Source organism: Salvelinus namaycush, chromosome 4 (genome assembly GCF_016432855.1).
Source record: "Salvelinus namaycush isolate Seneca chromosome 4, SaNama_1.0, whole genome shotgun sequence".
NCBI classification, from domain to species: Eukaryota; Metazoa; Chordata; class Actinopteri; order Salmoniformes; family Salmonidae; genus Salvelinus; species Salvelinus namaycush.
Window position 1 is genome coordinate 49,190,940 of NC_052310.1, and position 14,805 is coordinate 49,205,744.

The following is a 14,805-nucleotide window of genomic DNA, read 5'->3' on the forward strand; positions in this document are numbered from 1 at the left end:
AGTGTCACCAGCAAAGCACCTCCACACCATAACACCTCCTCCATGCTTCACGGTGACATGGCGGTTGGAACCAAAAATCTAAAATTTGGACTGATAAGACCAAAGGACAGATTTCCACCAATTTCCACTGCAATTTCTAAGGCTGGTAACTCCTCTGCAGCAGAGGTAACTCTGGGTCTTCCTTTCCTGTTGCGGTCCTCATGAGAGACAGTTTCATCATAGCTCTTGATGGTTTTTGCGACTGCACTTGAAGAATCTTTCAAAGTTCTTGACATTTTCCAGATTGACTGACCTTCATGTCTTAAAGTAATGATGGACTGGCATTTCTCTTTGCTTCTTTGAGATGTTCTTGCCATAATATGGACTTGGTCTTTTACCAAATAAGGCTTCTGTATACACCCCCTACCAACAGTCAAGAGGTGACTCCAGGGTGCTGGCCTTCTGGGCAGAGTTGCAAAGAAAAGCCATATCTCAGATTGGCCAATAAAAAGAAAAGATTAAGATGTGCAAAATAACACAGACATTGGACAGAGGAACTCTGTCTAGAAGGCCAGCATCCCGAAGTCGCCTCTTCACTGTTGACGTTGAGACTGGTGTTTTGCGGGTACTATTTTAATGAAGCTGCCAGTTGATGACTAGTGAGGCATCTGTTTCTCAAACTAGACACTCTAATGTACTTGTCCCCTTGCTCAGTTGTGCACCGGGGCCTCCCACTCCTCTTTCTATTCTGGTTAGAGCCAGTTTGCTCTGTTCTGTGAAGGGAGTAGTACACAGCATTGTACGAGATGGCAATAAAAGTTACTTTTTAGGTTTGTATCATTTTCATTTAGATTTAAATAGAATTTTGATTAAGCACATAACAATGAATTTGAGATACGAAGACGTTATTATACATTTAAATGAAACCGTTACACAAAAATTTGCATATTTAAACCATAACTGGCACGCAGATTGGTAGAAATTGTAAGATAAATTGGCATATACTGAACAAAAATATAAACGCAACATGTGGCAATTTCAACGATTTTACAGGTTACAGTTCACATTTACAGTTCATTTAAGGAAATCAGTCAATTGAAATGAATGAATTAGGCACTAATCTATGGATTTCACATGACTGGGCAGGGGTGCAGCCATGGGTGGGCTTGGGAGGGTATAGGCCCACCCACTTGGGCGCCAGGCCCACTCACTGTGGGGAGCCAGTCCCAGCCAATCAGAATGAGTTTTTCCCCACAACAGGGCTTTACTACAGACAGAAATACTCCTCAGTTTCATTGGCTGTCCTGGTGGCTGGTCCCAGGCGATCCATCAGGTTAAGAAGCTGTATGTGGAGGTCCTGGGCTGGCGTGGTTGCACATTGTCTGCCGTTGTGAGGCCAGTTGGACGTACTGTCAAATTCTCTAAAACTACTTTGGAGGTGGCTTATGGTAGACATAGTGGTCAAATCCAGAGCTACTTTACTAGAGTGATGGTACAGCTAGGGCCCAAGGTGTTTTCTGATCAGGTCAAAAGGTCAGGAAAATCTCCTGGCCTTAACTGTAAAGCACTGCACATCATAAGCCAAATCCAAACAATATATTAGCCACACCAAACCTACTTGGCCCCAACCTAAACATTTTAGCCAGGTGCCCTTCCCTCCTTGTGCCCTGGCATGATGCCTAATCCCAGACAGGCCCGTGGGGAACAGTGGTGTGGTGCCAATGTAAACTCAGCCCTACCCAGACCTATACATTAACGAGATCACAGCACTAATCCAAATGGCCTTCCAAACACCGCTCTGCTTCTGGCTATTCGGCTACTCCATTAAGAAGGGTGTGGAGAAAGAAAGATGGTGACTGGACTCAATTTGGCAGGGCCCTCTTTGGAAAATGCAGGTCCAAAGACAACATTTATGTGCATGTTAATTTTTTATTCATCGCTATGTTCTAAGCACTCTATATGGTAATGTTGAAACTGGAGAAAGTTGAATATGCTCCCCAAACTCACATACGCTTTCTCACACTTAAATTGAAATAAAACCACTGTATCAAGATTATGTTTTGACAATTTACTAATCCCTTTTGATTTCACTGTTAATTGCATTAAAGAAAGACGAATTATGCTACAGAAGTTGAAGAACCAGTATTATCTCCTATTCTCCTCGCTCATGTTGCTGAAGTACAGTTCATACTGATGACAACCTGCCATGTTGTTGTTTTCTCTGTTCCACTTGTCTGTCTCTCCATCTCTCTCTTTCTCACACTCCCTTCCTCAGTCTGTGATAGTAAAGAGTGTGGAGCGGAATGCAGTGAACATGTACGAGGCCCGGAAGTTTCTGTTGGGTCTGGAGAGCAACGGGGTGTCATCAGCCATGTCCCCCTCCACCAACGGCCCCACCCTCATCTGTCCTGTCGGCCTGGACATCCTGGCCTCAGCTGGCCTGGGGCTGAGCAGTCTGGGTACTGGAGTTCTCTTTGCATCCACCTCTTACACCATTATGAGAATGCTCAAAGGAAATCTATTGTCTTTCTACAAATGTCATCCCTAGGCCTTTTCCCACACGTTTATAGACCAGTGATTGGAGAAAGAGGCTTGTGTCTTACTGTATGTAATCCAACTGTATTGTTATCTTGCGAAAATAAGTAATAAGAAATACAATTGAAAATAACATGAGACAAACTCCTTTACAACGGAATAAATCATGAGTTATGTATCATGGGATAAACTGTTAGGAGGTTTATGTCTGGAAACTGACCACATTGACAGTCCCTTCCTGGGGTGTACAGTATGAACCCAAAGGCTCATGGGTAAGATATGGGCCTCCACATCTCAGCCTATAGTTAATTACTACATCCCTCTCCATCAGATTACAGCCCAGCCTGCCAAGGAAATCCAAGCCTTATTTCTGGAGTTAAATGATCTGTTTGTAAAACCCACAAACCTGTTTGTCTTCTTTGATACATTTGGTTGAAACATAGAGTAGCAGTTTAACATGGAGTTATTGACTGTTGAGTTATATTTGTCAAAGACCAGTTCTCTCAAATGTCTCTCTCTTTATTTTCTGACCACTGATATGAAAGGACTTGATGAGTGATGTGGTAGTATGCAATAATATCTATCACTGGTGTGGGAAGAAAATATTTTTAGAGTGATACTGTATTGAGGTACAGCCTTCTCTGTGTTTTTCTCTCCTCCAGGCTTCCTAGGTGCATCAGTGCCCCATTCTCTCAGTAGCTCCCCAGCTCCAAACTCTGTTCTCAACAGTCTGAACTCTTCCATGAGCCCTATGCAGAACCCCATCCCCAGCACCCCGTCTCCCTCCTCCTCACTGTGGCCTAGCTCTCTCACCAGCACCCAAGGTGAGTACAGACGGCTAGTGCACAATCTCTCTCTGTCTCACACCTTCAGGTTTCGCACCTTGTTCACAAATAGCTATAAGGGATTGATACCCAGCCTCTGGAATGCCCTCCCGGACTACCTGAAGGCACCACAGACTCTGGGCTCTTTAAAACGTCCCTAAATACCTTTCTCTTTAGGAAGGATTTCTGTTAATAGCTGTGTCCTTTGTAGCATCAGCTGTGCTTTTTTTGTCAGTTGCCATGTCTAGTTGTGTCCATTTAAAATAGTTATGCACTTTGAGATTGTTCTGTATAATGTAATAAATGATTATATGATGAAAATGTTATGATAAAGGTGTAGTATTTTCTCCCTCGTGTATCCAGGCTTCTCGTCTCAGTTGATGATGCACCCTGTAGCCCAGGCCACTCTGAGCAGTATCCTGCTCTCTGGGGTCCAGGGGTACACCCAGAACACCCCCCCCCCTCCCCCCGGGCTTGCCCCAATCGACAAGCAGACCAACGGGGTCCCTGACTGCTCCAAAGGCCCCTGTACCATCAATGGACATGTCAAGGTGAATGACTTTCATAGACATATACTCACTAGCTGTTACATTGAATATATACCTTGCCTATAGTGAGTATAATGTATAGAGCTACATTTGTGTTTGTATGCAGCATCCTGGCTCAGTCTATGGTAGGATGTCCAGTGCGTCACTGGCAGACACGGTTCTGAACCCCAACCAGTGTGACTCGGTCCAGGAGGCCAGCGGACACAACCCGTCAGAACCCCGCTCCAGCAAGTCCAACCAAGACGAAGGTACCACACACACACCGCACCTACAGACAACATGGACATGTATAGCTCTTGTAGATATACTATAAAGAGGTTTATGGAACCCACAAGGAAACCTAGGTATTTGGCCTTGTAAACTGCTAAATTAATTTATACCACAATATATTTGTTTTATGCGGTCTAGTCCCCATTATTAAACCACTTTTATTAGGTTGCAATAGGGTGACATTTAATGACTGGTATTCCAGTGGTTGAGGTCCCGAGTTTCCTGCATCTCTAACATGTGTGGTTTGAGTGTAGCCTTGCTCTCACACTCCTCACGTTCCCATGTTGTTGGAGCTGGAGCTCCGTGGACTCCTCAGCCCCAGCTTGGCTGGTGACAGTAGTAACTGTTTCCTCTCCCTGACCACCTCCTGTGTTCTCCAACCTGTCCCAACTGGCTCTGGCTCTGCTCCCCGTTACCATCGAGCCCAGGGTGAATCAACTAAACATAATAGCTTGGAGATGTTAATTAAGATGACTGACATATTATTATTTTACGCTGTCAAGGTCTAGATACACACACAGATCATGTTATGCAGGCTGGGTTACTGCCTGGAAGAGGGGGAGAAGAAGAAAAAAGCCCCTTCATTATTGACCGCTTTTGTTTTTTATCAACACAGGTGCCTACTGTGAGGTTTAGCAGCTACATTTAGTCATGCTCATGCCATCATGCAGAGTGACTTACAGGTGCAAAGAACGTACTGTAATATATGCATGACAGGCAATGGAAAGCTAAGCAATAATGCACTCTAAAGAAGAGGTTGCAATGGAAGTACAAAAACTTGGTTGTCAAACACAGGGATTCTATAAGAATCTAGCAATTCTTTGTATCTTATTTGTCACATGTAAAGGATATAATAGTACATACAGCCAGATATATAGCCTACTGATCGACATTATTAAATCATGAAGGAAGAAATATAATATCCCACGTTACCGTTTCTTCACAAATGCTCGTTTACGTTCTCTCCACCAGGCTCTGACACCTTTGTGGAAGTGGGCATGCCCAGAAGCCCATCTCACTCAGCAAATGGAAACGAGCTGAAACAGATGCTGGCTTCCTGTAAGACGTCAGGGAAACGGCAGGCGGTGGAGCTCCTCCAGGGGACCAAGAACTCCCATCTCCAGTATGTCTGTCCAGAGCTACAGTAAGACACTACCTACATCTAAGTGATGTCCTCACTCTTCCATTCCCATGCCTAAAGGATATGAACATAGGACTAGAACTCATTCTAGTTCAGTGGGTATGACTCCCATACATTCATAGAATAGAAAATAATAGCACTTTGTGACAACTGCTGATGTAGAAAGGACTTAAGTTTTCCAGGAGGAACTTCAGTAGGGAAAAGGGCTTGAGGAGGGTGCTATTTGGAGACAAAGCCGGGGACTGCACTGTTGTACTGCATTCTGTCATGCTTTGTCTAAATATGCCATACCCTGTTGAGCTGTGCTGTATGTCCTTTCTGTGCTATAGGCTACTCTATTGTGATGGGGTTTGTACCTTGTCTTTTTAATATAGTTGTTCCTCTCTTTTGTGCCCCTCCCACAGCTCAGACTGCCTACTGTCAGACCCAGAGTCGAGTGCTTCAGACAGCCCAGTGACAGATAAGAGGGCACCGGGCAGTGAGCGGGCAGCAGAGAGGGCAGCACAGCAGAATGAGAGGGACAGGATCCGCTTGGCACCACATTCTTCCTTTGCTAACATGCAGGGCCAACTAGAGGTATTCCATCTCCACTTCTCTCTCTCACATACACACACTCACGTATCAATAAATGACTAATGGGAATTTGACAAGTATTAAAACTGACATTGACCTTCCTCTCCATTTCTTTTTTAGGCGCTTGAATATGAACAGAAAAAGCTGTTAGCAACCAAGGGTAAGTGTCAATCTTTCAGGCGATTCCTGTCTAGTCTCAAGGGATACTGTGTTCCTTCCGAGTGGCGCAGCGTTCTAAGGCACTGCATCACTAGAGGTGTCACTACAGATCCGGGTACGATCCCAGGCTGCGCCGCAGCCGGGCGTGACCGGGAGACCCATGAGGGAGCACACAATTGGACCAGTGTCATCCGTGTTAGGGGAGGGTTGGGCCGGCCGGGATGTCCTTGTCCCATCGCGCACTAGCGACTCCTGTGGCGCTCTAGCGACTCCTGTGGCGGGGCCGGGCGCAGTGCACGCTGACACCGTCGCCAGGTGTACGGTGTTTCCTTCGACACATTGGTGCGGCTGGCTTCCGGGTTAAGCGAGCATTGTGGCAAGAAGCAGTGCGGCTTGGCAGGGTTGTGTTTCGGAGGACGCACGTCTCTCTCGACCTTCGCCTCTCCCGAGTCCGTATGGGAGTTGCAGCGATGGGACAAGACTAACTACCAATTGGATATCACGAAATTGGGGAGGAAAATAAAGGAATGCTGTGTCCGTTTTTCTGACCTTTCGCACTAATTGGTGACAGAGGTGTTTATCTGTGTCTGTGTCCAGCCATGTTGAAGAAGCCTGTTGTGACTGAGGTGCGGACCCCCACTAACACGTGGAGTGGTCTGGGTTTCTCCAAGTCTATGCCAGCAGAGACCATCAAGGAGCTGCGCAGGGCCAACCACGTGCCCTACAAACCCACCATGAGTACCACCTACGAGGTAAACTCCGACTATGAGGTAAACACCAATGGACCAGGTTTTTTCTGCTGTTGAAGAGAACGTGTTTATAGTAACATTCCTGATATGGAGCTTATGCAAAGACTAATATGAAGCATCATCATGGATTGCATAAACAATGAAAGCCAACATGTAAAGCAAAAAGTAAATTATTGAAAACTAAACTAAATTGATACTCTGATTCACAGAACTAAACCAAATAATGCGAAGTTAAAACTACAGCCCAGTATGATCTGATGTCCCCTTTCTGTTCCCCCAGGGCTCCCCCCTGTCTCTTTCCCGCTCCGGCAGCAGAGAGGGGGTGGGCAACGGCAGTGACTCTGACAACTGGAGAGACAGGAATGTGGGTGGGAACGGTCTTCCCAGCCACGCCGAATTCCCAGTGTCTGTTTGCAGTCCCAAGAGGAAGCAGAACAAATCCGGTGAGCTACTCAGCAGATACCCATCTGAACTTTGAATGAAAGGCAAGAAGGCTAGATCATCACACTCCCATGTAATTAAAGTAAACTCTTAAAAGTTTTGATGATAAATAATTCAAAACATCTAACCTTGAACAGCAGATGCTGTGTAAAAATTGCCTCATTAATGAAAACGTTAGGGGGTGTGGGAGTAGATGGGTTCATTCCTCCAACACACCTGCACTAGAGACCAGATACTTCTGTTCATATCCGACTCCTGTTTTTGCCCTTGTATCCAATTATTTATCAAAGCCTATCACTACCGAAAATGCTGTAGAGAAGCACATTTTATCCACAGTATGTTGGCTTATATTGCACACATTAAAAACAATCAAAAAGCATTCTCTTGCTCTAATTGGATACAAATATTTAGTCACAATGTTTTGGCAGCAAGATACGTCAGGGTTTATTTTATGTTGCATACATTCTTTTTTACAATGATAACTTTCTATGAAAGTCTTTAATGATGACTGTCTGACTTGTCTTGTGTTCCTGTGACATATTTTGATTGGCAGCTGCAGAGCACTATCTGAGCAGCAGTAACTACATGGACTGTATCTCCTCGATCACCGGGAGCAACGGGTGCAGTCTTCAGTCCTCTCTGAAAGGGTCGGACCTGCCGGAGCTGTTCAGCAAGCTGGGCCTGGGGAAATACACAGACGTGTTCCAACAGCAGGAGGTACTGGTCTATAGCTGCCGTAGCATGGGATAGCCACATTAACATGGGAGCAGACACCTCCATCCATCCCTGCTTGGCTGACTATATCAGAGAGAGGCTAGAATTTACGGATGGATAGACCAGTGCTTAGGCTAAGATTTTCATGCTGATATTAAACTTTTCGAGTGGAAATTGTCAATAAATAAATGGATTTAAACATTTTTCTGGGAGCTTTGAGTTCCATTTTAGCTGCCCATTGCTTGACCTAGACTAAGCTTTTTTTGCAACATATTTTGGAGTGGTCCTCATGGTCCAGTGACTAGACTATTTATATCCAACTACTTTTATTGAAATCAGAGCACACATATTGCAAATGCTTGATAATGGATAGGCTTCAGGGGCCTCATTTATAACCGTTGTAAATTTCACACTAAATTTCTATGTGCGCCATTTCTGAAAAGTCTGCGCACCTACAAAAATATTGAAATATATAAACTTGGTGCACGCCATTCATATGCATGTTTACCGTTATAAATCAGACCTGTCGTAAAACTGTGTGAGTGTGAACAAGCATTAAAACTCTTCCTGGAAAATGCTCGCTATTCACCTTTTAAGGTGACAATAACCACGTTTCCATCCAACCATTTCATGCAGATGAATTAACTGATGCATGAAAAACGTCACGACCGAGCCGACAGGCATTTTGTTCGTTAGACATGGTGGGATTTTTTTGTGTCTGTAAAATGTAATTATGCGAGAAATGGCAGAGGAAACTCCTTTATGCGCAAATATTAATAGAATAACCCATGTAAACTTGGAGTCACGTGATATGTTGTGTGGTCCTCCCACTACAACTCGGGAAACCATACAGTTTATTAGGCCACAGATTAAATAAATGATGATGAACTTCACAGGGTGGTGAAAGTGCAAGGGGATGAGCTTAATGATCCTTTCCAATAAATAACGAGGGTCTTATTCTGGTGACATGATGATCGATGCTTGGCTGCTGTTTGACAAATACAAATAATATTGTTTTTAGCCATAATCTCAAAATGTAGGTTTTTATCTTTAGCAGTAATTTATGTTGTATCTGGTAAAGGACTTTGTCAGTTTCTGAAAGAGAAAACAATGGCAAATTGTTGTGGACCTGTCAACAGAACATTTGAATTCAACAATGTTTTGCATCAACGTTTCCCCCAACCTAAATATGATGGAATGCCAGCGATTTCTTAAAGGAAAAAAAAGATTACACGAATGTCCCAAAATGCAATTACAGTACTAACAGTAGCATAAATAGGCCTACTTCAATGTAAAATATCAACTGTTCACCTTTTAAATTCGACTGCATATTATAAACTGTGCTGCCTATGGGATTGCAAAACTTGAAATACATATAGCCTATCTATTTACTTGGCTACTAGGTCCTATGAAATGAGAGATGCACATTGTAATTTGTTGTATGGCTACTTCAGGAATATGAACCAATCACGAACAGAAAAGATGAGGAATTAATTCTGCAATGGTTATGAAAAGAAAATAAATAGGAAAAAGATTTCTGTTTAGTTATTTTAGATTCTAAAAACAAAACACATTGATTTTTGCTCTTCTCATTAATGGCAAATGGCTGCATTCTTGTTAATGTTTTCTTGTTTTTTTTGTTTTTTTTTATGAATAAGCTTATCATATCACCCCAGCTTGCAATACAATATTTCTAACGTTTGCAGGGAGGTGAGAACTTTCTCACATCAAGTTACATTTTTATAAATGACAACTTTTGTGTGTACTGGCGCACAAACATTTTGGGCTATATTCTGTACGTACGCACAGTTTATAAATGAGGCCCCAGGTTTTTTATGTGGCAAAGGGGGAATTAATTTTGTTATCCAAAAAATGGTATTGTGTGCAGTGACATAATAAACATACTGACTGTACACATGCACTCTTTTTCAGATCGATCTCCAGACCTTCCTCACTCTTACAGACCAGGACCTGAAAGAGCTGGGCATCACCACATTTGGTGCACGCAGGAAAATGCTGCTTGCCATCTCTGGTGTGAATGACTACGGTAATGTCCAAACATTGTGTGTTTGTGTGAACCCAGTTCCAATGACATGTGGGAGATCAGGCTGATCCGCTGATAATAGCTCCTGTCAGAAGTCTGTCAGAAGTGTTGAGGGGTGTGTTGGGCGTGCCAGAACCTCTCCTGATGGAGACGGTGTGAAATGGACTTCAATGCTTTGAGCTGTTCTCATTTTTCATTGGCTATTTGAAGCACATTTTCCTGTCATTGTTGATTTTAAGTCTTGACTGCATCGGAAGACCAATAAACTGGAACTTCTTTTCATATGGATTACAGTTTGAATTGACTTGTCGGACTTGTATTTCTCAATGGAAAAACATATGGTATCGAACATTTATATCTTTAAGAATTGCAATTGATATGCAATATTGTGTTCTTTTGTCTTTTCCAGAACTGAACAAGAACCGAAGGAAGCTGTTTGAGGCTCCTATCAGATCCTCCTTCCTGGAAGGGGGAGCCAGCGGTCGCCTGTCTCGTCAGTTCCACGCTGACATGGCTAGTGTCAGCGGTCGGTGGTAGAGCTCCACTCCGCCAGGACCTAACACGACAGAGAACCAGCCTTCAGTGCCTCTCTTTGGGCTTCTGTAGGCCAGTCTCCAGCCTATCTGGGTCTCAGTGGTCCACCCTCCAGCTTATGCTGAACAATGACTATTCAACTCTTTTTTTTCTCTCTCTTTTTTTAAGGCCATAACAAGAAGCCATAGTTTAACCAGAAGTGCCAAAAATAAGAAGAGCCATCTGTGGTATAGAAAGTCCAGTGTTCACTCCACATAGTGGTTAGATGTTTCTGTGGAGTATCTATGCATGAAGGGTATTTTACTAATTATGAAGGACAGGTACTGCCCAGTAGTTGTCAATTTTTGTTAAAGGGAACAGGCCAAATGATTAGTACAAAATAATTACATTGATACTGCATTTGTAGTATGCTGTGTTATCAATGACATGCACTTTAACAATTTTGCCTGTGAAAGCCTGATTTCTCATATTGGAATACCTATGCATTTTGTATTAACTCAAAGCACAGATGTATTTGTACCAAGCCAAATGTAAGCACTTAGTGAGATGGGGAAATGAAGTCAATAAAGTGACATCAACAACTAAACGCAGAACCTAGTGGATTGACCTTGGACCCCTCAGTGTTTTGATTGATTGACATTCCACGAAGGCCAGTGTTGTATCCACCAGCAGCTGCTGTAGTTGGGCTGCAGTCTGTATGTCATATGTATTTAGAAAAATATTATTTTGTATTATTTTGTATTCACATAATTTTAATTTTCTTTCTGGGGTAATAATCAGTTTCATGTATTTTTTTATGTTTTCATTACTTTATACATTCACGAATGAGTTCCTGTGGTTTCTAATTAGTTCATTATTAGTCTCTTTGATAATTACCTTTACCCCATAATCTTTGGTGCCGTCAGGCTGTGTCATGAGACTGCAGCAGAGAAAGAGAGCAGTCTGTCAAAACAGCAGGCCCCTCTCTCTGATTCTGTTTGTTGGCCTCCTGTGGTTTTCTTAGTCATTGTCATTGTCTCCTGTAGTCATGTCAATGGTCTTTGTCAGTTAGTCTTTCTGTGTTGAATCCTACTATGTGTTCCTCTATCTATTCAGGAGACATGTCATTATTCCAAGACTGTGTGCTTTTATCTTTCCTTACACTTTAACCGCTTTTAGAGCTGCGGACAGAGAAGCAACCTACTACAGTGTAGAATGCCTCCACACTACTACAGTGTAGAATGCCTCCACACTACTACAGTGTAGAATGCCTCCACACTACTACAGTGTAGAATGCCTCCACACTACTACAGTGTAGAATGCCTCCACACTACTACAGTGTAGAAGGCCTCCACACTACTACAGTGTAGAAGGCCTCCACACTACTACAGTGTAGAATGCCTCCACACTACTACAGTGTAGAATGCCTCCACACTACTACAGTGTAGAATGCCTCCACACTACTACAGTGTAGAATGCCTCCACACTACTACAGTGTAGAATGCCTCCACTTCTCTCTCTAAGCTGCTCAGCAGGGAATTGTTTCTATTAGAATATAGCTATTTGGACTGACACTACCTCTCACCTAGGAGGGAACTCACACCATAGATGTAAACTCAACTTTATTTCATATGACAGCCCCTGCCTAGACACATTTCTACATTTACCAAGATTGTGTCCTCATAACATGTATTCTAGCTTAAATTAAGAATAGTGGAAATATCCAATTTTCAGTATCAGTTGTGCAATCAGATATCTGGGATTCTTGTAAAGCTATATTTGATGAAGTAACAGGATTAGGGGTGCAGTGGTGCTGCTTATCATCAAAGGACGAAGTCACTCTGATCTCTGTATTATGTTCATGTAAAACAGTATTCTCATACCCTTTTGTTATGCTGTCTGACTCTGGAATGTTTTTGCTGTAACTGTTTAAGATTGAACCCCCATATTAAGCCTGGAAGTTGATAGTCTTTGTGCATTCTATCATATAGACTGTTAGTTTGAAGTACTCATCTTCATTTGCAGAATGTTTGTTGGTAGATGGTACGGTATTTGACGGACAATGCAGTGAACTCTATGTTGAGCCCAAAGTGAAAAACGAAATCTTGAAGCTAAATGACAGTAGGTACAGAATGCTGAAGCAGATATAGAGAGAACATTTCAAAGCAACTTACATGCCAAAACTTTGTTTCCACACAACAGCAACATCACTGACAGCAGAAGTCTTAGCATCACCCATTCTTTAATCACGCACAGAGAGAAGTCACTTTCTCTTTTTGCATGCTTTTTCTCATGAAGATCTGTTGTATCTTGTGTTTACGCCATACCACTTCTAACTGATTTGAGCCAATGTCACTATCGTATCAATAAGATATCCTGACTTGGTTGTCATTTCTGACCAGTAGTGTGTCATTTTCTTTGAAATCTTAAAAAGACAGGAAATTAAAAGGGATTTGTTCTACCAAAAATATGGGTTGTGTTCAACCCTTTATCATGGTACTATATTGAAGCTGTTCAGCATTGATTATGTCAGTTCAGTTATGTTGAGCCATGGTAGCTACCCTGCAAACCAGACAATATTTTTTTTTGCTTCTGTAAAGTTACGCCTGCGGTCATTTGTGTGCTTGGAGGGTAATAGAGATGTTGTCTGTCAAGTGAATGTTGTTAGTGAGGATTATTGATGCTTTTTTATCTGGTTTAATGAGTAATTTGCAATCAAAGTTTACCACCAGCTTCCTGTCCCTACACTTATTATGTCTTAAATGTGTGTGTTTAGTTCTTGTTATTCCCAAAGGGATACATTTGAAGGGTCTACCTTATACTGAGTTAGATGAAATGGTACAACATTTATAATGAATGTAAACCACTAAGGAATTTATGTATGTTTTGCATCTCTTTTGTATCCTGTGCAGCCATGCTTGTTAGCAATTTATCTCCAGTTTTGTGTGAGAGAAAGGTACTGTTCCAAAAAAGGTTCTACAGAAGAATTGAGGAACTTTGCCTATAGCTCTTGTTGATACGATTGTTGAGAAGGACATTGTTTTAGCTATGTTGTTATATCTGTAAATATAGTACAGATGTGTTTTGGAGGAGTTATCAAATGAGCAAAAAAGTTTGTTCAAAACATTGAAGTGTTATTACAAAGGTAATAAATGTATGCAGTAAGATGTTTCCTTTTTGTTTTTGTTCAGAGCACATATACATTTGACTATTACAGTGAGGAAGAATATTCAGTGGAAAAGTGTGAAGAGTGAAATTGATAGAACACTCTGGTAACCAGAGCTGAGGAAAGCCTGTGTGTGAGACCCAAACGCTCCGATAATCAGTTCTTGATGTCCGATTGGTGCCAGAGCTTTCCACTAATCCCCAGAGGCAGGATCTCCTTGATCTAATCACAGAGAATAGATGCACTCCATAGAGGAACCACACTAACCCATACCATCCACTCCATAGAGGAACCACACTAACCCATACCATCCACTCCTGAGAGCAACCACACTAACCCATACCATCCACTCCATAGAGGAACCACACTAACCCATACCATCCACTCCTGAGAGGAACCACACTAACCCACACCATCCACTCCATAGAGGAACCACACTAACCCATACCATCCACTCCTGAGAGGAACCACACTAACCCATACCATCCACTCCTGAGAGGAACCACACTAACCCATACCATCCACTCCTGAGAGGAACCACACTAACCCATACCATCCACTCCTGAGAGGAACCACACTAACCCATACCATCCACTCCATAGAGGAACCACACTAACCCATACCATCCACTCCTGAGAGGAACCACACTAACCCATACCATCCACTCCTGAGAGGAACCACACTAACCCATACCATCCACTCCATAGAGGAACCACACTAACCCATACCATCCACTCCATAGAGGAACCACACTAACCCATACCATCCACTCCTGAGAGGAACCACACTAACCCATACCATCCACTCCATAGAGGAACCACACTAACCCATACCACCCATCCTGCATGCATTGACACCGTACTGAACAAGGATGCTGTACTGTTATCTTTCCACTGTATCTGCCCCTCTCTATTTCCCTCTCTTCCCTCAGATGACCTGTAGAGAGGAGGGAGGGAGAGAGGCACCAGCTGGCAGATGTAATCCAGTCCTGTGTAATAGTGACACAAGGGTCAGCGGTGCACTGAGGGTAGCAACGTGTTCTGCTGAATGCATCATCCTTCCACTCAGGTCACAGCTATACCCTTTCCCTTTTTGACTTTGACAATCTATTGTATTTCTCTCTCGCTCCAACTGATGTGGGATGAGCTC

The 14,805-nt window shown here is 42.9% G+C and overlaps 1 protein-coding gene across 1 annotated transcript in view; it reads left to right on the forward strand.

Annotated features, from left to right (window-relative positions):
- The window catches only part of LOC120046585 (protein bicaudal C homolog 1-A-like), a 70,081-nt gene extending 56,433 nt beyond the window's left edge, over positions 1–13,648 (forward strand). The window contains exons 10-21 of the mRNA XM_038991951.1: positions 2,255–2,438; positions 3,177–3,338; positions 3,702–3,889; positions 3,993–4,134; positions 5,129–5,300; positions 5,702–5,873; positions 5,991–6,030; positions 6,627–6,799; positions 7,059–7,221; positions 7,773–7,936; positions 9,866–9,980; positions 10,387–13,648. Coding sequence (XP_038847879.1) covers positions 2,255–2,438; positions 3,177–3,338; positions 3,702–3,889; positions 3,993–4,134; positions 5,129–5,300; positions 5,702–5,873; positions 5,991–6,030; positions 6,627–6,799; positions 7,059–7,221; positions 7,773–7,936; positions 9,866–9,980; positions 10,387–10,514 — 1,803 coding nt within the window. The 3' untranslated portion in view covers positions 10,515–13,648. The remainder of the gene's footprint in view (positions 1–2,254; positions 2,439–3,176; positions 3,339–3,701; positions 3,890–3,992; positions 4,135–5,128; positions 5,301–5,701; positions 5,874–5,990; positions 6,031–6,626; positions 6,800–7,058; positions 7,222–7,772; positions 7,937–9,865; positions 9,981–10,386) is intronic.
- The last annotated feature ends 1,157 nt before the right edge of the window (positions 13,649–14,805 follow it).